Below are 25,448 nucleotides of genomic sequence, written 5' to 3'. Positions count from 1 at the left end.
CACATGGTTAATCTGCGCAACGCTTTCTGCGCCAAGTTTTGAGCCATTAGTTTCTTTTTTTTCTTAAAGCGCACTAAAACACAATAAAGTGAGATTATTGACAGTAAAGAGTTTTATAATGAAAAGGAAAGCGACAAAGACGTAATTAGTATTCTTTATATTAGTTTGTGTGTAAAAGCCTTAGTCGAAGCCAAAACCAGGAGAGCATCATTCAGGCTTCAAAGCGCATGCAATGCGGGCCGGCGTTATTGCGACCGGGTGAGAATAACGGAAATCCAAGCCAAAGCGTTATTGCGACCCGGTGGAAATAACGAAAAGCCGGCCCAAAGCGTTATTTTCACCCATGGATTGCCTTGGCTTCGTTTATTGTTGGCGGACGGGATTTGAGCCGCCGTTTTTGCATCGTTTGCTTGTTTGATCCGTTTGATCAGCCTGTCAACGCGTGGACGTGTGATTTCGGGGTTGCGCTTGGATTTTAGGCGGTGTGGTAAAGTCATGCCGGCGTTTTGCATCATTCTCACCGTGTATATGTGACCTTGGCTTTTGCGTGGCGCGTTGTGATCGCTTGATTCGTTTTGAAAGGACTCTTGTGTGCTTGCGTTGTTTGTGTGCTCGCGCTTGTGCAGTGCCTTCGAAGACGCTCCAGCTTTCTCCGGAAAACCTTGTCATAATTAATCGACCGTATGAAAATGCGCTTTCATTTCGCGTAATTTATGGGTTGGGCGAGTGGGCATATGTGCGCTCATTCGTTTCGAGCATTCAACCTGATTTGCGCTGAGGATATGCAAGTTAATAATGTGAATTCATTACAGCGTGGGGCCAGGGTCATAAATACGATCCAGACACGGTGGTTTTGCAGTCCCCGAGGCATTCGTCAGTTGAAGCGAGCAGTGGTTCCGTATGTACAAGGTCGTCCACCCTGAACACGCGAGTGCATGGCCCCACTCTGGAGGGCCACTGCGTCCGGCACGGCCGCTCATCGCAGCCAAGTGGCGCAGGAGAAGTTGGACCTGGGCGTGGTGCTTCACGACATCTACCACTTCGCTTCGATGCGCGGCCGTGTCGTGCGCAGTGGCCCTCCAGAGTGGGGCCACGCACTCGCGTGTTCGTACTGAGAGTTGACGACCCTGTACATTCCAGACGAAGGGCAGGAGTTTTCAAAATGCACCAGGTGAATATTGCCCACGTGCCGAAGATGCTCTGCCTCGTTCGAAGTTCCCTGGAATCGTTTACCTTGCGACGATTAATTTGGTCTACATCGGGGGAGACAGCTAGAAACATACCTAGGCGTCTGAAAGAGCTAGTGATGTCGGCAGGAATCGAACAGCTGCTGTGGCAGAACATGCACAACCAGGGCTCGAAATTGCGTGGGAGAATGTGGAAATATTTGCCACTGAATGAACTTTGTAAGTGTGGCTGCACCTGGAGTCCTTTATGATGATGCTGAAGACAGTCACAAAGGGAAACCTTCACCAGGCTTATGCAAAGTCATTGCCCTGATTAGTTAAGGAGCTGCGTTTTCATGACCAGTCCTTCATTTTGAACGAGCAACCTGTTAGGGTTCTGAAATGTCAATCAACGTGTTCGACATGGTCAGTGACCAATGTTTCATTCTACTATTAAGGCAAGATGAAAACTTCACGACATGTGCCCTATGCACCGAAGCTAACAGCAGTTGTGCTCTAAGCCCACAATATATTCCACAATTAACGTCAAAAAGGTGGCCAGCAGGTTCGGAATCCTTAATTGTTTTGTACCACTTCTCTCAAGCTGTCTTGACTGAATCCACGCACATTTTGTGTTAGAAAGCATGGGTGGCAGAAAAGACATTACAAACAATTGGTGTACTGCAGTGGTGTTCTGTGGGAATACTTAATTCTGTCAGTAGGTCATGCTAGATGGCGTGGCAATGGAGTATACCCCCCCCCCTTTAAGACGCATTCATTTACCTACGAGATCGAACGTTTTTAAGAGATTAGGGTACCGGTTGTAATAGCATAGACATGATGGCACGTGAACAACTTTCATAACTGGCTTGTCTTTTGAATTTCTTATTTAATTGCAGTATTGCATTGCATTGAAGCCATACTAATAATGATTCATTTCTTCCTGTGTACAGTGCTTCAGCCAGGAAATAAATTGATTGTTTACAGCTGATTTCCTATGTTTTCATTCCTTGTTTGTGTGCTTAAACTACTCAAACTGACATGCTTTCTTCAATTCTAAGCCAACTCTCTCAATAATAACTCACCTTGTAAGCAATGCGTATAAGCAATTCACAAGGCACATTTCACTTGGCCGTAAGTGTCACAAGGACTCAAAATCGGCAACTTCGTATTGGTTAACAGCAAGGAAAACCTTTTTTTCGTTGTAATAAATCTTGCTGCTGTGTAGATATTTCTGTATGTTAGTTGCTGTTGAAATGAAGTCCTCGACGTGAGCATGGTCGGCCGTAATTTCATGGCACTTTGTGCACTGCCAACTTCGTGCCTCTGCTAACAAGGTTTATTGAAGTGCTGTTGAAAGAGCTGGGATCATGTATTGTTGGCACCAGCTTAGAGAGAACCACTGGAACTTGCAGAAGCATGATGAGTCCTTCAACTGGGGCTATTTGATCTTGCAGTGTAATGATCATTTTAATGTTGGATAGTTGTAATTCAGCTCTTGCTATCTTATTAATATGAGTGGTAGACACCTTTGACCATGCCCCGAAATCTCAACTTTATAATCCAGAGGTATGGACACGTTGTTCAAAAAGTGCTTCGAATTGTGCTTCTAGGTATTGCATATTTCGAGAAAAATTTTTACCAGTTTTGGCATTGGCAGAGCAGCAAGGCGGGTATTAAATTTGAACCAAAATAGTTATTTTACCACACATACTAAAATTGTCTGCAATTCTTGTTAAAATTTGGGAGTGATATTAGGATGGCAAGATGTTTTTAACATTTCAAATGCCTTTTTGATGCCAAATTTGTCACGACAATATTGATATTTCTTTTGCTTTGCTATAAATTTTTCTTTCTTTTTACCATTCAGTTTCAACAGTACAGACAGTCTTGTTTTCTGTTTTACAACTGCTATTTCTTTCCTCTGGTGCACTGATGTTCAGCTTTTCATGAGCACTACAATGAGCCCTATATTTCATCACGTAATGACCACATGTTTAAAGCCTGTGTTCTTGCATGTCATATATTCATTTTTTCCACACACCAGTAACGACAGGAACCACTTTTTTGCCTTTGTCACTGCGATCGCCAATAACATCGCCTTCAAGAAAGCTGCAACTGATTTGTTCTGTTAATAATTTGTTCTGTTCACCCATTTCTCTAAATAATGCCCTTGAGCCTTGAGAGTGAATAAGTAAGGTGATGAAACAAAATATTTTAATGCATAATTTCTTCAAATTCAAATTGAATTTTCTTTTCATGCAAAGAGGGAGCCGCCACAAAAAGCTACTGCTGTCAGTGGCTTGGAAAGATGACCCAACAGGTGAAGACAAATGCAGTGTATATACCGAAACACTGAATGAAAAGCATGGGCAAGCCGCCATGGTGGCATAGTAGTTGTGGTGCCCAGCTGCTGACCTGAAAGATGCGGGCCTGATCCCGGTCTTGTTGGCCTCATTTCAATGAAGCCGTAATTCTAGAGGCCTTTTGTACTGTGTGATGTCGGTGCACGTTAATGAACCCCAAGTGGTCGAAATTATCCACAGCCCGCCACTACGGCATCCCTCATAGCCTGAGTCACTTTGGGACGTACGATAAACTGCATAAAACCAAACCATAAACAAGCATGGGCTCGTTCTACTTGGTCATACTTGGAGGTCCCGCCCGCAGTCTTGTACCATGGGACCTCTCGCTGCATACGTTTGAAACTTTGTTTGGATTCCTTAATAAACTTTCAACTTCAACTTCAAAAACTGCTCACAAATACTAATTACAGCATACTGAACAGCAGAACAAAAGCAAGTAGTCAACTGTCCTATATACGATACAAAAAAGAAGAAGGCAAATGAGCAGCATTATTTAAAGACGTGGGGTGAAGCAACGAATCGTCTATTTAATTTATACAAAGGGAAGAAAGTTGATATATGGCACCCACCAAGCTAAAGAATAGACAGGCACTCCAACATAATCACCAGTAAACAAAATATATTAAGAGGAAAACGAGGTTTCAGGCAAGTTTGTTTGACACTTCAGATGTAACTGCAGCACAAACACCCCCATTCAAAATAAGGAACACACGCATGCATGGATGCTGTAGCAGCCGCATGTTATGATGCAACATTAAGTGCCGTGGATATCTTGTGCCAGGGTCACCAAAGCCATCTTGTTCATATCAGCTGGTCCGATGCTATGGGTAATGCTGTAATTGAAAGGCAATGGGGTTCAGCTCAAGTTAAGGACAGCGCAGCGAGCTATGGAAAGAAAAATGATAGGCGTAACGTCAGGTGATTGGAAGAGGGCGGAGTGGGTGAGGGAACAAACGTGGGTTAATGACATCCTAGTTGAAATCAAGAGGAAGAAATGGGCTTGGGCAGGGCATGTAATATGAAGGCAAGATAACCGCTGCTCTTTAAGGGTAACGGAGTGCATTCCAAGAGAAGGCAAACGTAGCAGGGGGCTGCGGAAAGTTAGGTTGGCGGATGAGATTAAGAAGTTTGTGGGGATACGGTAGCCGCAATTGGCAATGGACAGGGTTAATTGGAGAGACATGGGAGAGGCCCTGCAGTGGGTGTAGTCAGGCCGATGATGATGATGATGTTGCAGGAATAGAGGGAACGTTCCAGATTAGCATAGGGATCATAGCAAACTTTTCAACAAAATCCACTTCCCATCGGAACCACAAAATTTTTGCTAGGTATAGGAAGGCAGCACACTGGCATATATGCACCTGACAACTTTGGTGGATTACACAAAGAGCTCTTTACTGTACCATCTGTGCACAGCCTAAAGGGCCAGCTGAAGCTGCTGTATTATTCTTCAGTGTTTTGCTGCATTACCACACACAGTCTTTTGGCAGTGAAAAAGATGTGTGTGTGTGTGCGTGCAAGTTAAATGAAAGTGCCTTTCCAAGATGGCATCTTGGGAAAGAACATAAATAAGGTGAGGCTGAAAATGTTTAATCACGGCACAATAGAATCTATGTCATGAAAAGCAATTCTACTAGATAGCACACTTCTTGCAAAATCACATTCTCATTATTGATACACTAGGATCAGTATGACTGTAACATATCAAAAAGGAAAAAATTAATCTGTATTTGTTGTGCCTGTAATAATTGTTTCTTGTAGCTTTTGCTTGTTTTGATTCTCCGGTAGGAGTAATTGCACAGTTTGGCCTTATGTATCTACAATTGTCTGGCTGTTTGTAATCTTTAATTTAATATTGTGTGAATGGAAGAAAAACAGCAAAGAGGTCTGTTACACTGTCAGGCATTCATTTATGCCTTTTCAAAAATGTGTGGGCAGAATGAGTGCAGTACATTTTATTTCTTTGCTCAGTAAATGACCTGATTTGAAACTTTGCAAGCATTGTTCTGAACATACTGATATATGATTGATTTAAACTGCAATCTGGGCCTTTAAATTCTTTTACAGGGGCTGTTGGCTCTTATTGGCTCTTACTGTCTGCATCATTTCTTCAGTGAGCACAGGCTCATCTGATGATATTTTCTTCCATGCTTCACCTTTAATGGGTGCTTTACACAATTTTCTTGCCTCAGCAGCTTTGATAACAACTAAAGTCAAGAGCTTTCAACCTGACATCTTAACAATAAGCAAATTATTTCTACTTCTATTTAATAAGAAAAGTTCAGCTTTGTGATGACCAAGTAACCATATGACCCATGTCCCACATTGCAGTTCTAATCCCTACTGTATCTCTCTGCTTGATGAAAATGCCGTCATACCTTTCAATGAAATTTAAGTGGGTCTTGTACAAATATTGCACTTACTTGAAGGAGCTTTAAGCCTTTTTTTCTACAGTCATGAAGGCAGTAGCTGATAAGCTATAGTTCAGGTGAAATATAATTTGCTTTCACTGGGCAATTGTCATCTGGATTTACATACGTGCAAGGGAAACATCCTAAACTGAGAATTTGACATAGCTGCAGCTGATATGAACTAATATTACTCAGTCTCAACCAGAAATCTGTTGGCCACAGTTTCAAATTAAGAATCATAGCTGTTTGCTAATATATGATGCCACACCTTCTCTTGCAAAGCAGCTTCACTGTTCGAGCTGGAACCAAGTGAAACTGTGTAATCAAAACTGAAGTGTGCCTGAAATATCATTGCAAATTGTTCTAGTTAATGACATAATAAAAGCCAAATGTTTGTCCTAGTCAATAGCAGGTCAACTTCACAAGAATGGCAGATTTCGACTGGTCACCAGCTATGGAAACCACAGGGTTGTGTGTGATCTCAGCAGGGGTCAGTTGGGATTTGCCAGACTAAACTGTCTACATTTTCAGTTGATACCAGTAAAAAACCTGCAGGTATTGCAGCTGTGTTAAGGCTTCTGCTGTAATCTTTCTCTGCACGGTGTGTCCCAGCTGGGATTAGTTCTTTTATGAGGAATTAACAGCTCTTAAAGGGATTTGCTTTTCTGAGCTTGAAAAACAGTAGTAGGGAATGAAGTGTGTATATACTTTAGTGACCGCAGTGGGAACTGCTCGAGGAAAGAGCTGGGTATGCACTCGTAGGCGTGGCTGCGAGCGCTCCTGGCCCGTGCAGTTTCGCCCATTTGGGCACCCCAAACTCAGTGCACTGCAGCCGAGAGAATCACAATTTGAGGAATCTAAAAACTGATGCGGATATTATGGTCAGCTATAATAAGAGGCATTACTGTAACTGGTAAAAAGTTAAATATTATATATTAATTTACAAGCTTGCGGGTTAAATAAATATCGTAGCTGTATTTAATCTATTTAAAAAATTGCCACATTCAGTGAAACACTCTGTAGGCCATCACTTTTGGACTAATTATAGCTTGTAGAGTACTTTCTGGAAGATAAATTAGGATTGGCATATATACTTTGCAACTGAAATCTCTCACATTCACCAGCTGAATTAGTTTTTTTTATTTTTTTTTTTGTTTCTGCAATACACACTTTACTTATTTTCTTCTTCAGTGACTACTAAAAATTTCACATTTCAGTAAAAACCAGTTCAGCTGCAAATGTCGGTGCACATACTACGACGCATTTCGCTAGTGATTACTTCTCTGTTGCAAGCGATCAACCTGTGCCAGCTCGCCCCGCTACCCATGCTTCTGGCCGAAAACCTCAACTGCAGCCATGGAATCAGCATTCTTGAATATGCATGACATCTGTGGTCATGTTGTCCAGGTGGTGATGTACGTGATTTGTGTGCATCTGGGAGAGACAATATGAAGTTAAATTTTTTTGGGCTACACACATGTGTGTACGACCTAAAGTGAGAGTTGAGAGTGCACTCAAGTGTCCACATATAGTTTTTAAATGCACCAGAGCATCAAATGCAACAAAACACATTGCTGCAGAGTTTTTCATAGGACCGCAAAAAAAAAAGTAACAGCCAGGAAACATAGCAGATGAATGTTTTGAGTGAAAAAAAATTGTGCACTGTTGCCTGCAGTTTTTTTTATTATTATGAATTGTGCGCCATATCCTTTTCTGTAATTAGCAAGGCTGTGTGGTTCTCAGGATCGTTCTGCATGAGCAAAGAAGACCAAACAACACAAGTGATGAGTGTGCCATTTTTTCCATGATGCTATGCCAACTATATATATAGCTCAAATTTTGATTCCGCTTCTGAGCAGCTGTCTGTGGAAGGGTTTTAGCAGCTAAGAGGGAGCATGCCTGGAGCGTGCGAAGGTGCGGTACGCGCGCTCCTCTTCGCTGTTATCGCGGTGGCCACATTAATCCCATAGGATCATCGCCTATTGAAATCTCGAAATTGTGTATCTTAAGGTGCAGGTGACAAGAATAAAGCGGATGGTAGAAACAAAACCGTCGGAGCCAACGCGCGCAACTGCATCTCGTGTGCCGTCTGCCGCGGCATAGTTTCGTTTTCGCGCGTTAGGGTCGTTCGCGCTGGCATCGCAGCGGCGATGTAACTGTGCCAACAGCCGCACCAAAAATCACCTATTCTGCAAGCGTGCTCGCTTTGGCGTGGGGGCTTCCCGCCAGAAGTCGCCTAACACAGCGGCGGACAAGCGCCGATAGAGTGTATAGTTTCGCTTTTTCTACCCGGCACTGACATTGCACACGCATTGAACAAATGCCGGAACGGTGTAAACTATCACCGCGAGGCGACTTCCGCGGCATGCGATGCGGAAATGATGCAACAATTGCATTATGTAACGGATACAGGCGATCGAGTTTCAATTACGTATGCATGGGTTTCGATCTATGGCAGCTGGACTGGCTCATGAAAACGTAGCACTGCTAAAATTCAGCAACCGCGAACGTAACAGCGGGGTTCTACTCGAGGTTTGTTTTGCAGAAAAAAAAAATCAATCCTTCCACTTTTCATTGTGAGGACTATAGGAGCGCCAGCTGCGGAACAACATATCATGCGTACTTCCATCTCGTATCGATATCACCGTTTCCCTGTACCGCACGCAAGCACCACGATCAGTGCTTTTAGTGGCAAAACCTATTGTGCTCGACCTTTCCTCAAACACACGCACACGGTGAACTCTCGTTGTTTCGTGCTCGCTTTCTTAGCTCAAACTTTTGGTCAAATTCTATTCGAACTGAGGGTGCCAGGAGTGGACACGTGTGTGCGGCACGGTGGTTTTGTAGCCGCGTGCTGTTCTCTTTGAGCAGTCTTATATTTATGTTTGTTGCGAGTAAACTTTTGAGATTTGCGCCAAGACTTTTGAAGATGAAGGCAAGGACCATCACGTTTAGAGCCAAATTGTGTGCGCGCCATGAAAATGATATATATCGTTGCAGCGCCAATCGCCAATGGTCGGGCATAAACTGTTAAGGGTCTGAAAATTTGTTCAAATCATGCCGATTTGAAATTAAGGGTAAGGGGACCGAAAATAGTTCTCCACACAGAGTTCGGAATAAAGAAAGCCCGACCAGAGAGTTTAATTCATTCACCGGTCTTGTCATTCTTACGCGACCGCTCATCAGCACTGGCAGCATTAGCGTCGCCTCATAGATGCCACTCGATCGGCCTCGCACGTTCTAAAATAAACTGGTCCCACGTCGTGACAGGAGCGCAGGGAAAAAAAAAAGAACTGCAGTGAAGCAGCCGCAAAGACCACAACCCACACCAAGCAACGCGCGCATAGTGCATGTAATGGCCTTTCATAGACTATCGGTCCGGGGGCTGTCGAAAACACGATGGCCGCGTGCAGCACGCTGCACTGCCATGCTTCATCATCGGCCAGGACAGGTAAACTGGACGGCCGTTGAATAAGCGTGTACTGCCGGCAGTTTTGTCGCACTGAAATACGAGATTTTGACGGGACCGAAGTACCTTTTCGTAAATACCGCAGATTTGAATGAAGCGATTTCCGTGTGTGTACAGTACACACCCTACATACCTCTCGGGCAATAATGGCCCTTAGCAGCTAAGAAGGGTTAGAGCAAGAAAAAAATTAAATCTGACATTAACAAGTGATGCGAATTCAATCAGCCACTGTTCTGTTTGAGGAAAGATAGGTCAGAAACGGTAAGAGAAGACTGTAAATCGAATTTACCAAATATCATTTTAAACTTTTAGGGCCCTTTGTTAACAGGTAAAGACCAACATTACCCAGTTTGTGCACCCAAAGCATCACCATGAAAACTGGGTGAAACCCAATTCCTGCTCAAAAATTGCCTTCAAGAGAAATGTAGTTTGCAACAGACTGAAGCTACCATATAGAAATTGGCAGATGTCTTGAACCTGAAAACAATGGATGAACTAGCCACGTGATGTTTTCCATGTCATGTTGCATGGCATGAATTACCGTGGAAGAGTTTTCTTTATGCTCTTTCAGAGTGCAGTTTAGGGAGATACCAATTTCACTAACTGCCAGCGAGAGCCAAGCGCTACAGAATCTGCCTAGTTTGCAGTGGGTTGGAACCCCAGTAGTGCTAGGATGGTTGCCTAGCACTTTCCTAGCACTGTCAGTGCTGAATGAGGTGGTGGTATAGGCAGAAGCATCCCACATCAAGGGATGGTGCAATCAGAAAAGATGCTACCTACCTGTAAAAGAAAGTTGAAACTGGCCCCTCCTATGCATCAAAAGTACACGTGCAGCACCCACGAACATTCATTACCTGATCTACATTTTCACGGGGCTTCAGTACCCTTCTAGCAGTAGTCTCAGAGCAGCTTGTCAGTGAAATTTCTTTTCCTCATAAACTTTGTGCAACATTTTCTGCTGCAGGGGCATAAACAGAAAGGCAATATGCGGCTCTGCAGAGGAAACAATGTGGAGGCTGGGTACGGTCTCAACCGACTGTTTTGTAACATGATTTTTCTATAGGGCTAACCAAGTTGTTAGTAATCTATTCATATGCTTCATTAATCACCGACAAGGCACGTTGGTAGGAATACTTTATTTGGCACAGCAGTTCTGGCAGCAATGGGTATATTGTCATTCTGCTTGTAGGCCAAGGTGCAGACTTGTGAGCATGTTCTTGAGCCAGTAGCCTGGAACGATGAATAGGTGCCTTGGACCAGAGAATGCTGCGTCATGCAAGGTCGGTTGCTGCAGTCCCTCCCCTAGTGTCAGCCATATGCAGGGTTGGATGCCATGAAAAGAGAAAACAAAAGTGGGCAAGCTCAGAAAAGTAAAATGCAACTAATAAACCACCAGGAGAAACCCACAAACAAATGCACACACAAAAAAATGGAATGCATGCAAGAGAGAAAAAGATAAGAACATCTCCCAATTGTGTTCAGGAAAGTAAAAACAGTGCTAAATTCTACACAAACCACACAGAGAGACTGACAAGACGGGCGCTGCAGTCTGTGTGGTTTGTGTAGAATTTAGCGCTGTTTTTACTTTCGTGAACACAATGTCACACCAACTAGCCCAGGAAAAGGTACTGTTAAACATCGCCCAACAGACTATCGCAGCAGCCTACGCGCCTTGTGCATGGACATTTGAAAGACCTAAGAAAAAAAAAAAAGGATAAAAGCAACATTGTTGAATATGTGCTGGAAGAACCACACTCAAAAAGAAGTGTGCACAGAGCTCAAGAGAGAATGAAAATAGTCAAGACAAACAACGGAAGGTTTTCACTGGGTCAGACCAGTACTAATTAAGAGAATGAAATTATCAGGTTTCAAGTCTTGGCAGTTAAGCTTGGCCAACCCACAACACGCCGCATTTCCTTTTGCAGCTTCCGACACTGGCACACAGGAGGTCAAAAGCTCCATATACTAAACCCAAAATCTTAAAATGGGGGACAACAAATTTTTGGTTGGTGTCTGTTTTTTGGTTGGCCCCAGGGCACATATACATGACACATGCTGCACGATTCATATATGCACTATAAATAATTTATTACCGTGCTACTTATACTGAGGGGTTTCGCTTTCTGAGCGCCGGGGTGTGTTATGACGTCACTCCTAAGGAAGAGCATCAACCCTGGTCACGCGGGCTCCAAAAGTAGACAAAGGGACTGCTGCGTCGTCTGCTCTCGTACACATGCTGTGCATAGCAGGGCTTTTCGAATTGCCGGCCGGTCCTATGACATGCTTAGCAAAGCCAAGCGGGTGAGGGGCAATGTCGAGTTCTGAAACCAAGCAGCTCACTTGGGACGATCTCAGTCCGAATACGTGATTTCAGCATTGTATTTAGCTTTGGAACACTCTGGTTTGGTTTGGTTTATGCGGTTTAACGTCCCAAAGCGACTAAGGCTATGAGAGACGCCGTAGTGGAGGGCTCCGGAAATTTCGACCACCTGGGGTTCTTTAACGTGCACTGACATCGCACAGTACACGGGCCTCGAATTTCTCCTCTAAAGAAATTCAGCTGCCGCGGCCGGGATCGAACCCGTGTCTTTTGGGTCAGCAGCCGAGCACCATAGCCACTGAGCCACCGCGGCGGCCGCTTTGGAACACTCTGCCCATTCCAAAAGGATAAAAGGGTGCAACAATTTCTGGGAGTCTTTTTGGTGATCTTGCGAGTATATTGCGCATTCACAAGCAGATAAAATTTGTTTTGTACAATGCATTTTTAAAATAAATATTTGCTTTCCTTGCGCTTTGCTATGTATGAAATTAGACCTAGTTCTCAGCAATGCTCCTGTTCCCGTTGCAGCTTGGATAAGCCCTCGTGATCTAGATGCCCACTGAAAGCAGCATCTGCTTGCATTGGATGAAATGCACCCAGTGCAGTGCATTGCTGCTATCCACATTGCACATAAAATAAGAATCTAATCCCACTCAAACAAATATCTTTCCGCATGGTTTACATAGTCGAGTTTCCTTGCGGTGTGCACAGAATAACAAAAATCTGCGGACAAAAAGACTAAAATGTAGCCGTTAAATGCATTCCTGAGTTAAATATGCTATCTAGGCGAGCTGAAGCATTCAACAAAGAAAATGAAAACTGGGCGTCCAGCAAGCTACTCATTTTGAATTCCCGACGGCCGAAGCGAGAAACATAGTGGCGATAATAATGGACAGTATACATGATCAATTCACAGAAAAAAATTAATGAAGCTGCAAAAGCTGCATTGAAAAGAGATTTGCTTCCCCTGTTTGAGAAAGCTCCTTTTACGAAGTCCATCTCTTTATTATAGGTGGCTACCCTTTTCTTCATTCTTCCCAGCATTTGATGTTCTCTACCAAGTGCGTGGCAACATCAATTTTTTCATTTTGAAGCAGATAACAGCAATAAAATTCACAGCAAATGCAACTGAATATTCTAGAGTAGTTCAGATATCAATACAGATAGTTACAATTACAATAAAAACATGTTTCCTCAAAATGCAGCAATGAAACGGAATATTCTACACCAATATTTTACTTCTCATAATTTATCACATCCTAATGCTTACTAAGCATCTCAGTGAATGAGAGGAAATCATGTAGAAGGGTAAAATTTGCCCAAAGCATAACTGTGTGCAGGGAAAAACCTGACAGCTTGAATTTGTAAGGTGGCAAGTGGAGATGCTCTTGTCACAGTTCACACTGAAAAGGCGCATGACGTGATGTGGCACACTGCTGAGAAACAAAAGATTCCACGAAAAATCAATGAACAGCAGCTCAAGCCACAACGCGATTGAGAGCTTTGACAAGACTACGTCTTCCATGCTGCCTCGTGACACCTAGAGACAGCTCCCACCGTGAAATGCTGTCCCAGATGCACCATTCTGGACGGGACATGGCCCGCTTAACTTTTGTGTATGGGTTTCACCACACTGGAATCCCTAGCCATAACGGGCCCACAGATGCTGGCACATTTCAATTCGGAATCTCTGCAGCAATTTTGGCAGCTGTTTTCCTTCTCACCAGACGAAAAGTGCCTCAGTGATCTGGGCTCTTAGATTTGGAAATTTCTTAAAATTATGCTCACAAGTTTCTGCTCTCTTTTAATGGTTCATAAGAGTGGTGGCCATATGTGCTTTTACAGAAGAAACAAAGAGCACCACTTTGAGAAAATGCTGGAAAATTATCTAAACGAAACACTCCGCATGCTTTCAGGGGATTCATAAACTTCTCATTGTACTGCCAGAGATTATTTCAGGCTTTCAAAGATTGGTTTTTAAATCAGTGAAAAGTACTGCCGTTTCCTGCCTTTCCAATGAAGGCACCCTGTGCTCACACTGGCATCCCTTTCGACAGCAGCAATGCCATGGGACAAGCACCAAGAGATTTCCATAAAAAATATCAGCTTCCTATGACCTTATCACAGCTCGAACTGCAGAGAAACTAGCCTCTATTTGCTTGTTTCTGCAATGGCCCACAAGATTGATGAGGCCTGAGAGCAAGATTTTCAGATTGATTTTGATGCCACGCTAGGGTGGCGTGGCTCCTTGCATGAGTACACTGAAAGTGCATGAACTCTGCACATTGCTACGACTACGGCTTATTCCACAAAAAATACTTTTGAATGCAGCTATGTTTATCCATATGCACCAGCCCAAATTAACTGTCGAGTCCGGGAACCTGTACAGAATGAAACAGTATATACAATGCTCACATCATGGACGACAAGAAAAAGGCACCCAAAACAGACAGGCTGCCATGCCTCATACATGTTAGAAGCAAAAATATGCCACGCCAATGTGAACAGACCGTGTGCTGGGCACTCACAGTACCGTTGAAACTTGCGGCAGACCACTGCGTTAATTTCAGTCAGTCCTTTTTTCCAACTTGGCCACTTTCTTGATCGTATTCCTCCCAATTCACTCATTTTTACAGGTAAAGAAAATTCCCCTGATGGTTCAAGGTTGCTACACACCCTGTAAAGCCATCACAGCCCTTCAGAGAAATATAGTAGAACCTTGCTATTCTGTTCTTGGTTCGTGTAATCTGCCGCATAACAAACCCAAAAATTATGCAAGTTACACTATATTTCTTCACAATATAAATCCTGGATAACTTTCTGAAACGATTCCCCGGTGTACATGTCCATAATTTCGTCAAATTCTGACGGCATGGTGCATTCATTGACTAAGAGGAAATGCCAGCCAAGCTAGTCATCATTTTTCGATACTTTGCCCAAATGCACCTGAGCACTGCGGAGAAGGCTATGAAAGAAAGCAAGGAGACAAAGCATCCTAAGAGCAGCGGCGGCTCCTCCACACTACACAAATGCAATGGGACAAAGTATCTGAAAATGCAAAGGAATAGTTGATGGACTGGATGTGCCATGAAGCTCCAGCCCCATGAAAAACGAAAATATAGAAAGAACTTGCAAGCGCTAGAAAAAGAGCTTTCCAAAATTTGTGCCAGCACACACACACACACACACACACACACAAAACTTTTAATGAAGTGAAAGTGCCAATAAATGCCAGGGATTAGGAAATGGCGCAAAACCTGGACATGGAGACAATCACGTGCAGACCAGCAATCAAATTTTTCGAAGCTCCTAATTCAAGCTTCTTGCATAAAACAGCACTTGCAACATCCAAGAAAAAAATAATAAAAGGAGACAAAAAAAGGGGGGGAGGGGGGGAAGGTGGCAAAAAAATTTGCAGACACCATCACGTCAGGATTTAGCATTAATTGAAAAGCAGAGTGCAATCACCTTGAAATCAGTGGGTGGCCAAGCGGCTGCCTAGGGAATTTCTCAGTGCCCTTAAGTCCTTATGCAAACGATACACACCACCCAGCTTGCCATATGTGACAATGCCCATGGGAAAAATGAATATTACACACCACACAGCATGTGCAGAGGAGGGAATGGCCACGAGCATTTTGGAGCAGTCTTTGTCGCAAGCCAAAATTCCATAGGAGCAGTTTTCCAGTTTTGTAGCCAGTGACCAATACTGAGAGAAGGTAAAGATACGTATATGCCAAAGTTTAAAAAACTACTGGCTGCACAGTTTTTTTAAACTGCATATTATTTAAAAGGAAAGTTCATGAGTGCTTTAATGCATACGCCACACTGACATAATAAGACATGTTGCTGACATGCCTAGCCTACTTGCAGCTGCTTGACGCATCTGGAAAGAGAACTCTTCCCTCCCATTGTAAGGAAAGGGGGGTGCCAGCCTGTCCCCACCACACCCGAGGCTCGTCACTAACCTGTTTGCAGGTGCAGGTGTACGAGCAGCCACGACCCTAGCCATGCAGACGTGCCACTGCTATAGCTACTGCTTATCGCTGTCACATGACTTGGCCTTTCTGCAGCAGATTTCAGTTTTCCTCCATGCGCCGCACCTATCATTGCTGCGTTGCCGGCTGATCTGCGCCACTGTGCAGCTGTGGTCCGGCCCCTTCTCATTGCGTTCTCATATTACCAACGCTGTCATGGATAGCGTGCTTCCCAAATTAAATAAGCTGCAGTGTGTCACATCAGGGCGAAGCTCTCAGTATTGACAGCCACGCTGCCTGTGAAGGGCTCTTTGCAGATGTTCTGCAGCAGGATGGCAGTGCCATCATCATCATCAGCCTGACTACGCCCACTGCAGGGCAAAGGCCTCTCCCATGTCTCTCCAATTAACCCTGTCCTTTGCCAGCTGTGGCCGTATCCCGGCAAACTGCTTAATCTTATCCGCCCATGTACCTTTCTGCCGCCCCCTGCTATGCTTGCCTTCTTTAAGGACCCTTAAGGACCAGCGGTTATTTTGCCTTAGGATTACATACCCTGCTCAAGCCACATTCGAGGCTGAACGGTAGCTATGAGGTTAAAAGGTTTCGTGTGCACATTTTAAAAAATTGATCAGGAATCATTTTTTATCAGGTAAGTGGATATATTCAGGCCGCTTTCAGTTTGGGCATATTGCCGCTTTGCACATAGTTTTTCTGCAGTGCTACGAGGTACACCTTAATGAGGTTTCACTGTACTTATGACTAGTAAGGTTGCTGAATTTGATGCATTTCAATGTGAAATCTGAACTGACTGATACACCTCCTGCAGTGAGGCCCATGACCCAAGTGTAAAAGTCAAGTTCTGATCTACTGCTATGCGATGCATTCAGAACAGGTGCTGCCCTCGATGGCCTCACAGATAACTTTGACAACAATGGCAACACAGAGATCAAAGTTTGCTCTCCACCATTGGTGCCATGTTTGCTGCTGGTCTAATGTCATTTTCCACAGTGGCCCACTCACAACTCACCCCAATCCTGACCGCGGTGCCAAACCATCAAACAACCTATAAGTGGTACTGTGCGGATGGATCTTATGGCCATGCCACTGCTCTAATTACATCACACCAATTTCTCTCACTCCCATGGCGACATTCAGAGCAAAGGTGGGGGAAGGAGGAAGTTGGAGCACCACAAAAGCCAAATGTACAACAGGGACACAATGCAGTGGCCTCGCTCAAAGCTCTTGCCCAGAGCTCAAACAGCACAGGCATGTCTGGCTGAGCTTACAACTTTTGTCACACCCAAGTTGACAGCTCACCAGCCACATATACCGCAACAATCACACACGCCAACAGTGCAAGATCTGGCGATATGATGTTAAGCCATCTGTGCTTTAACCAACCCGAAATTCTTACCACTCAGTCCAGTAGATGAACTCGGTTCTCTCCGGCGATACACCCAGCCATTACTGTTTACAGCTATGGTAAATTATCATTTCAACCTCTCAGATTCCCTCATCAAGAGGCATGAGGGCAATTGATTACTGTTTGGTTCTTCGGACCAAGAGGCATTAAGGAATAACTACAATTTCTGGGTAAACACTCCCTGAAGGGGCCACAGAAAATCCTCCACCAAAGCTGCGAATTATACTGTCTGAACAGAAACTACTTTTTGTTGTTTATTTATCAGTTTATCTGTACCTCAACGGCCCAAAGGCAGCATTACATAAGGGGTGGGCTGACATGTAACCTCCTGCCACAGAATTTTTCACAAAAAGCAAACTGAAGAGCTAAACTGCCCATCCCCATCCTTGAGGCTTTTTTCCCTCTCATAATTCCTGCTGCACTGGAAGCCCTATGTTGGTGCTTGAACCTGAATGCCACACACCCATAGGTGTGCAGCATAGCACCACGTAAGATCATGACAATGCCGCATTTGAGGTCAAGAGGTGCAAGTACACAAAACAGTAGGAACGAAACGAAAACACTAATGCTGTGTGAGTCATCCCTGTGCTCTATCTTTTGGCTGCCTCAAAAAGTGAAACTACAGCAAATATCGACTTTTAACTTGTGGGGGGGAAAAAAAGAGACAAACATAGAAGGAACAACACAAACAACGCCTCGTCCTTGTCTTTCCATGTGTTCTTCAAATATGGGAACTACTCCCTCGTTCAGCTACCTGTCCTACCTACATTCGCCTATGGCTTCTCGCCTCTGCTTGTCTCTAGGGGCACAAACGTTCCCGGTTTCACAGCAGGAGGCCCACTTTCAAAATTATAATTTGCTAGATCCGTAACAGCAGAGTTGCTTTGTTCACTATACGGGCAGGCTTTGTTCACCTGGTGTCTGCAGGTAAAAGCCACATTAAGAGTTAATGTTCCCACATTTTCTTTTTGTTTTTTCTTTCTACTTGACAGCCAGGGCGAAAAACTGCCACTCACTCGTGCAAAGCAAATGGCCACATAATCATCATTACCACAATGACCTGTCACACACTGCAACAGTGCCTTGTGAGCTTTATGCAACTCACAAGCTTCCAAAATATCAAAGGACATCAAGCACTTTGTCCACAATGATCCCCTTCTTAAGGACTCTTTGCAGTATCACCTGTAATAAGCTCTTAATAAAAGAAAGCTTGCTTTTCCAGTAGCCTCATGCGCTCCATGCTAGTTAGCTACGTGGGTCCAATCACCTTCCCCGTGTAATACTGAAGCTCAGTGCAGGTGGCACAGCACTAGTTTTAAAATTCACAGGAGGTGGAGAGCTCACCTAGTGGCGCCTTAAAGCCTTTGCTGCTTCCGCATTCTATCGTCCCATTTTGTTCAGCCTCTGCGCCAGCAAGAGAACGCCGGACTCGATGCAGGAATCGGGAAGGTCCGTGCATACAAGTAAACTGCATTTCGGTTTTTGAAGTGCCGTTTTCTGAAATGGAAATAAATTTAAAAGAACATGTTTACGCGCTGCAGACACCAAAGCGTAATCGCCTATCTCGCCGCAATTAGTGCCCCTGTTTCAGAAAGCGGCTCGTATGGATAAACAGCAACACAACTGTAAAATGAACCATTAAATCAGTAATCTATACACTTTTCTATTAGCGGGGGCACAAAAAATCGGACCGCGCACAAAACTCACCGCATAAACGGTTAGTTCAACTGGACTGTTAAAAGTTTCCCGCCTTTTTTTCGGGCGCAGGCTAACCATGCCTGTTTTACATGACCAAAAGTTACGTTTGGCCGGGCTGACAAAAGGTACAACATACTCAGAGCATATTCTCTTCTGTCGAACTGCACTGAGCTTTTGAGCAGAACTCAGGATAAAACAGACGAGTCTCACCTTTAGGGCCTTTGTGTCCACTGCCGGGCAAGCGGGCTCAGTGCTAGTCCTGGGTGATCTGCAAACACAAAATATTCGGGCGCAAGGAAGTTCAAAATGAAATGCCGAATGCCATATAACGGGCAATCACTCAATACATACAGTACATACATACCAAAAGACAGGAAGAACAGAGAAATTGCTCACGGGCAACACGAGCGCGCGTAGCTCCCACCGTCCGTCCATTCTCCTACTGCAAGCAATGCTCGGCTCGGCTGTAGCTCGGCTCAAACATGACAAAAACAACAAAAAAATGGCCGGACGTGGCGTCATTTTTTAAACCGGACGCGACGTCACGGGTGAAAATAACGCTTGCGTTATTGCGACCGGGTCGCAGGAGACACTTCCTGCAATGCGAGCAATGCAAGCAAGCTGAGCAAGTTTCAGAGCGTCCGCTTCTTTCATCAGGTACATTACAAGAACCTGCGATATATATTTCGACATGGTAAGTTCTCAAACATCTGTTTGTTTTATGTTTGACTTCCTAGTTGTTTAGCTCAAATTCAACTCTGCTACGGACGCTTCAGAATGTCTTCATGGGGTGCACGTTGGTGTTGCAGAATTCAATGACAAATCTGAAGATGAAACTCAAAGAGCTGGAAGAGATCGAGAAAGAGGTTTCTGCTGCCCTGCAAAGCGCAGGTAAATATTTTCTTACCCTCACCTCTTTGTTTCCTCGATTTTCATTCCAATCTCCTCAAAATGTCTCAAAATTCGTTATTCATTTTCCCAGATCCCTCAGTTTTTATTTATAAATCGTTTGAGATAAGTCTGGATGAATTTTTCTCCTGTTTGAATCTCCACCAAACTCTGGCCAATCCCCCACCGTCGTATGTGCCATTGCTTCGGAGTCGACAACTGGCCGTACGTAGTTGCTAGTAAGCAACGTAGCAGTCAGAAACGGGAACCACCGATACAGAATGTCACAGTTTGGCATACGCGAACGATATTCTCGTTCCTTGTGGTTCATTGAAGTTATTTCGTTTCTCCAGCGATCCTTGTAACCGAGGTAAAGATGCGACTCGTTATCTCTTGCCACAGGTCAGGCATGCCTCGAGCTTAGTCGAGAAAAGCCCAGCATGAAGCAAGTGGAGTCACACACATCGAGCTTCCTTACTACATTACAGAACGTCGAGGCCGCTCTGACCAAACATATACTTTATCTCACGCAAGTTTCCACTGGTAAGTGATGTAATGGAGTCGTGCCGTAAGTCCCTTGAGTGCGAAATTACTTGTTGAGAAAAAAAAAATACCGCTTGAAAGAAACCATGAGGCGTAGTTAAATAGGCATACCATTATCACGCGTTCAGCCAACATTCTGAATATTGTCGTAAGGATGGCTGATGAAAATATACTGTGCTAGATCGCATTTTGTCATCTGTTAGTACCCTCACATTGCTGAACATTTATACAACGGTACGTCTCCATGGCCTACACTGGCTTTTACATCTGTTCTGACCCACATAGCCACATGAATAGCAGACTTGAAGTAACAACAATTTTTCTTTTCCGAGAGCCCTACATATTGAACCAATGCCTTTCAAGGAAACATCAATTCACAAACTGGAAATCCTTTTCAAGGAACAACCCAACTCATTGCTTGCCCTTGAAAGTGATCTGTAATGTTAAAATTACCTTGCTGTAGGTTCTTTATTGATTTTGGTATATCTGGTCTGTATGTTCGTATGCGCTTCTACAGCTTGAATTAGAGCACTGCATGAGCTCGGGCTGGCTAGGCCGGGCCAGAACGTGTACTGTTTCGCCGCACCTGGGCTGGGCCTGGGCTTGAAGTTGCAGGCCCAGGCCGAGCTCGGGCCTGTACATAGAGGGGCTGTGTAGGGCTTATGGTTCATTATTGCAGGGTGAAATACATGTGTGGCATTCTAGAACCGACACAGATGAAGCAGGGCCATGATGTTGGTTGGGAAAAAAGCACTCAACGCTTATTTACTTATTTTTGGTGTCTGCTATATTACATTTTCCTCATGCGAGAAAAATTAAAAACAATACAATTTTTTTTTAGCCCAGATTGTTTTGGAAATGAAGAAATCCTGGCGTTAAAATAAATCTTTCCTATGGTTTATTTTAAACCTCTAGTACTACTTTTTTGTTGCAGAATGAGAGACAGCTCATTTGTGGACCGAGTTCAATCAGCGTCAGTCACAGAGCTATGTCCTAGTAACTTGGAACGAGCATATCTGACTGCGTTGGGCGATGCAAGAGTAGTTAGAAAAGGCGCAAAATTCTGTAGCGGACTGCACTACAACGGCATTCTTAGTCGAGCGGTGTAACGCCTGGCATATGGCTCATTTGCATGAGTACATTTTCCTAATAAAATGCACAGCACTGCTGGCTTGTGCTGTTGCCGCTATCAACGAGTGCCCGCCGTCGGATCTACCAGAAGGCGCTCCACATCTGCTCAGTTTTGTTATGATTAGACATTTGAATTCTCATGAGAACCGCTAGAGAAAGACCTTCATTTAATTGCTCGATGGGTAGCGGTGCACTCAAAAATAGTATTTGATTGTCCGCCTTTGCCTCCTAGGAACACATCTCTATGTTATGAGAAATTCCATTGGAAAAGGGCATATTGGTTTAAGACACTTTGGGTCTTCAAACACAATCTTCTCAATAAACAGGTGTATTTGCTTTTCAGCTCAGAGCCTTCCCTCCATTGTAATAAAGGCTTTATTCATTTCATTCCATGGCCACTGCAGCCAGTGAACTAAACTCACGAAATCGCGCTCATTAAAAAAATAAAAAGTGTAACTGCTAAAGCTTTGAGGATGTTTTCATATTGTTAGACATCGTGGACCTTAAAAAAAAATGACTCATTAAAAATATAGAGGTAATACAGAGCTTATTGCATGTGTGTGCAACCCTTTTCATTTGGCTCTGTGAACTTCGGGGCTTTTCGCAGACAAGATCACTGTTGAAAAAGCTGAGCACGCGATCTGCCTATCTTGTCTTCTTTTTGTGTTTATCAAACCAATTTTTTTCAAATGTCATTGCGATACAAGCACCTTTGCTGGCCACTTCTTGTGTAGCAGGAGACTGCTTGCACACTGCGATTTACCTCTTGAGCTGCTGTGAGAACGGGCCCAAGCTGGGTCCGGGCTAGAAGCCATGGGCTCGGGCCTCTGAGCACGGCCGGCGCATGCAGTGCTTACAGATGAAGCTTGTAGCTGCGCCTTCTCTGAGAGCGACCTTGAGTGCAAATAGAAGTTAAAGGGCGTGAAATGAAATAGAAAAAATGGATATCGAAGCGAAATGCGGCAGCACTTCGCGCCCTTTGCTTTCCGCAACCATGTCCCCGATGGCTGCCATCTGGGTCTTATTCAAAAGCTGGTGCCCTGCCCTACATACCGGTCTTACTTACTAATGTGAAGTCCTCTTGGAATGTCCACATTGCACATTTTTGTGAGCCCTCTACAACGATCTCCGAATGATTGGCATGCACAATTCAAATGCGCATGCCAACGCGCGAATTTTCTCAGCTTCGAGCTTTCCACCTACATGACTAGCCTTACGGAAGCTTTTGTTACGTTTTTATGGTGCAGTTTTAATTAATCTTATACCGTTGAATTCAGAAAGAACTAAACTGATGGAACTATGGTTTTTTTTTTTTTGGCTGAGTCAAACATATCAGATTTTGTGAACCATAATGTCACCTAATTTATTTCGTAATTATAGGGCTTGGACTTAAGGTGATGCACCTCAACAACAACGTGGATAGCATAGCTCCAGATGACAGGTCTTTGGCTGCAGCTCCATTTCAATCGAAACCAAAAAATATTGAAAGAATCTGTCTTAATGACCTGCAAGAAATTAACTGATTAGGATTCTGTTATTTTCCCACAATATGGGAACTGATTGAGAGATATACTGAAACTAATATTTTTGAAAACAGGAAGGAGAAATAAATACTACGCCTAACTTCACTACGATATCTCCAGTAATAAAAATTTTCATTTTAAAACCAAAGCCTCCCCTTAGGTAATGCCCACTGTTGACTAAGGAGGCAGTGATATAGATGAACCTCTGTTCCCATTTCTCTAGTGCAACCACATGAAGGCTCAAGCTATGCAGCGCAGAAAGTATTCCACATGGCCCTTCATCGGCTTGAGCATGCCCGGTCACGCATGAATGAACTGGAACGGCTGCGGCACCAGCAGGAGCAGCCACAGCAGCAGCCCCCACTACAGCAGCAGATACAACAACCCCAGCAAGAGCAGGACTCCTGAGAACTCTGCAGATGTGTGTGTGTGTGTTTTCTTACGATGGTGCTATTGCACTGTACTGAGAACTTGGGTGCATGTTTTGAAGCTGCTACAAAAGTGATCTGAAGCGCGTAGAGTAGACGTGAAACAATCATTTCATGCTGTATGAGAATTTACTCTATACTGTGCTTTGCTCATGTTGTTGTGTGCAGCTGAAAGTGTCTGTGAGTTCCATGAAAGCAGTGCATTTTTTATGTAAACCATTTCGGTCCCAACAGCCAAAACAAAGTGATCCTAATGGGATCTACTGAACTAAATGCACTTGCTCCATTATAGTTGTAAGAAAGGCTTCATCTGTTTGCGTAGCAAAAATTCACAAGCTCACCAACTCTTTAGTGAGCAACAGCTTGGTTTGGGCTAGTTGGTTTGAAGTTCTAGGAAACATAGCACAAAAAGGACAAGGATGACAGCACCAGTCCCGACTGTTGTGTCGCCTTTGTCTTTTTTGCGCTATGTTTCCAAGAATCTTCAGTGAGCCTTTTGAAAAATGGATGGTTCTTTTATTATCTCGTTTGGTAATAAAGGCTTTTCAAAAGAGAGATGCAGTGTGATTTCGGAATACAATTTTCATAAACTGAAAACTGGACATCCCCACTTCTAACCTACTTTTGAACTCCCGGTTGTGTCGAATATTTGTCACATTTCACCAGTGCAAGTGCTTTCTGCCTCAGACTCGGAAGAGGTTTCATACTACAAGGCTTTTGGTATTGAAGGCTTTCACATGGTGCTGTTTGCTAGTACAGCTATGTGGCATTTTAAACATGAAGATGCTTTTTAGGACCCGACTTAGCACTCTTATTGTAGTGCAAGATGGCCAATCAGCAGAGGCACATCACAGCCACACATTTCTTCCATTAATTTTTTCCCCACAAAATGAGAAGAGAGATAGCGCTCAAAGAAAGGTTGCTAACGATGCCAGTGGCCAACATATGTTGCTGTGTGCCCTATGTCGCTGGAAACCTTTCAGCCAGTGTTATGGAAAAGAGTGACACGAAATCGAGGTTTTCTGTGCAGAGGTTACTAATGGCACAGCATGGCAGAGAGCCATTTCTCTGCCAACCTTGTTAATGGAGAAGATGACACTGCAAGTTCGTGTGGGATCACAATCTCTGCTGGGAAATGGCAGCATTCCCATTTAACTGCTTGCAGTATACACACGCATTTATCTGCATTTTTTTTGTGTAGCCTGCTCCTGGTTTGCAATGCTCAAGTACAGCACAGCTCTTTCATGCGCACAACCGTTCGTAAGGCCCCTGATTTTCTGCAGCTGAAACTTCAAATTGCGCGAAGTTGGAACAAAAATCAAATATTCCGCGTGAAGCCTCCCGTGCATTAATGCATGCGGCTTTTTGTGCAGAAGCAGCCGCGTGCTTTGCCTCTATGACCCAAGGTGGTAGATAAATTAGCTTTTTCTTGTAGCTCATGAGCCTTGTGGGTATCTTGAAGAACAGCAGGAAAAAAAAAAATCGCAGGGCGGTTACGAGTGTGCAATGTGAATGCCCTTGCACCCATCCTTGTCCAGCGGTGGGGTTCAGACCAACCACCTCCCATAGCTGAAGCAGATGCCCAAGCCACTAGGCCACCTTTTGCCTCCCACCCTCTATCCCTTATCCCTCTTCTGCTTCCCTCTGCCTATCTCCCATAAAAGTGGAGAGGGTTTTTACTCTCCAATTTTTCACCTGCCAGCTGAGGCAGGTGGCTCTGCGGACGCCGACAACGTCGACAGCGTGAAATTGAACGAGCTAATGAGAACCAACGCTCTCAAATTCGTGCTATATTAGCTTAGTTTTAGATATAATGCAAGGCGCTTTCTGAAGCTGATTATTAAAAAAAAATGAAAAACTTGCATTATATTTGTTCAAATGTGGCAATACTGCTTTCGACAGACGCCAGTGATGTCAAAACCACGGCACTTGACATGCTAGCTTGTTTGAGCACATGGGGAAGCAAGCATTCAAGGCACCAGCAGAATTTTGTTTGTTACAAGATTCTATATTTCAAGAGAATTCAGACATTTAAATTAATCACATTTTCACTGTTCTGTCATTCCTTCTGACATGCACAAATACAATAAAGTGGCTACTAACAC

At 44.0% G+C, this 25,448-nt stretch overlaps 1 protein-coding gene and 1 long non-coding RNA gene across 6 annotated transcripts; one reads left to right on the top strand and one right to left on the bottom strand.

The window, feature by feature from the left end:
- The first annotated feature begins 162 nt into the window (after positions 1 to 162).
- On the top strand, positions 163 to 23,898 carry MED11 (mediator complex subunit 11). 2 transcript variants are annotated; one of them, XM_089543703.1, is made up of 5 exons: positions 163 to 236; positions 19,445 to 19,524; positions 19,640 to 19,721; positions 20,121 to 20,261; positions 23,139 to 23,898. In XM_089543703.1, exons 2-5 carry the CDS (start codon positions 19,522 to 19,524, stop codon positions 23,321 to 23,323), a joined length of 411 nt encoding a protein of 136 aa, XP_089399829.1. In that variant the 5' UTR covers positions 163 to 236; positions 19,445 to 19,521; the 3' UTR covers positions 23,324 to 23,898. The 2 variants fall into 2 exon arrangements, with proteins under 2 accessions (XP_089399829.1, XP_089399828.1); XM_089543702.1 differs by having other exon boundaries at positions 185 to 237; positions 19,437 to 19,524.
- LOC149341597 (uncharacterized) lies at positions 10,534 to 19,425 on the bottom strand. Of its 4 annotated transcripts, XR_016282945.1 has the most exons (5): positions 19,195 to 19,425; positions 19,041 to 19,098; positions 18,477 to 18,629; positions 15,332 to 15,441; positions 10,534 to 14,409 (listed from the first exon to the last, which is right to left on the bottom strand). It is a non-coding gene; the product is annotated as an uncharacterized LOC149341597 (long non-coding RNA). The 4 variants fall into 4 exon arrangements; XR_016282946.1 differs by lacking the exon at positions 15,332 to 15,441 and having other exon boundaries at positions 19,195 to 19,413; XR_016282943.1 differs by lacking the exon at positions 15,332 to 15,441 and having other exon boundaries at positions 10,534 to 10,714; positions 19,195 to 19,331.
- Positions 23,899 to 25,448: the final 1,550 nt, after the last annotated feature.

This window comes from Amblyomma mixtum, chromosome 5 (genome assembly GCF_055824585.1).
Source record: "Amblyomma mixtum isolate Tamu chromosome 5, ASM5582458v1, whole genome shotgun sequence".
Taxonomy (NCBI): Eukaryota; Metazoa; Arthropoda; class Arachnida; order Ixodida; family Ixodidae; genus Amblyomma; species Amblyomma mixtum.
The sequence above is the reverse complement of the archived record's forward strand: the minus strand, read 5'-3'. Positions and strand labels throughout refer to the sequence as shown.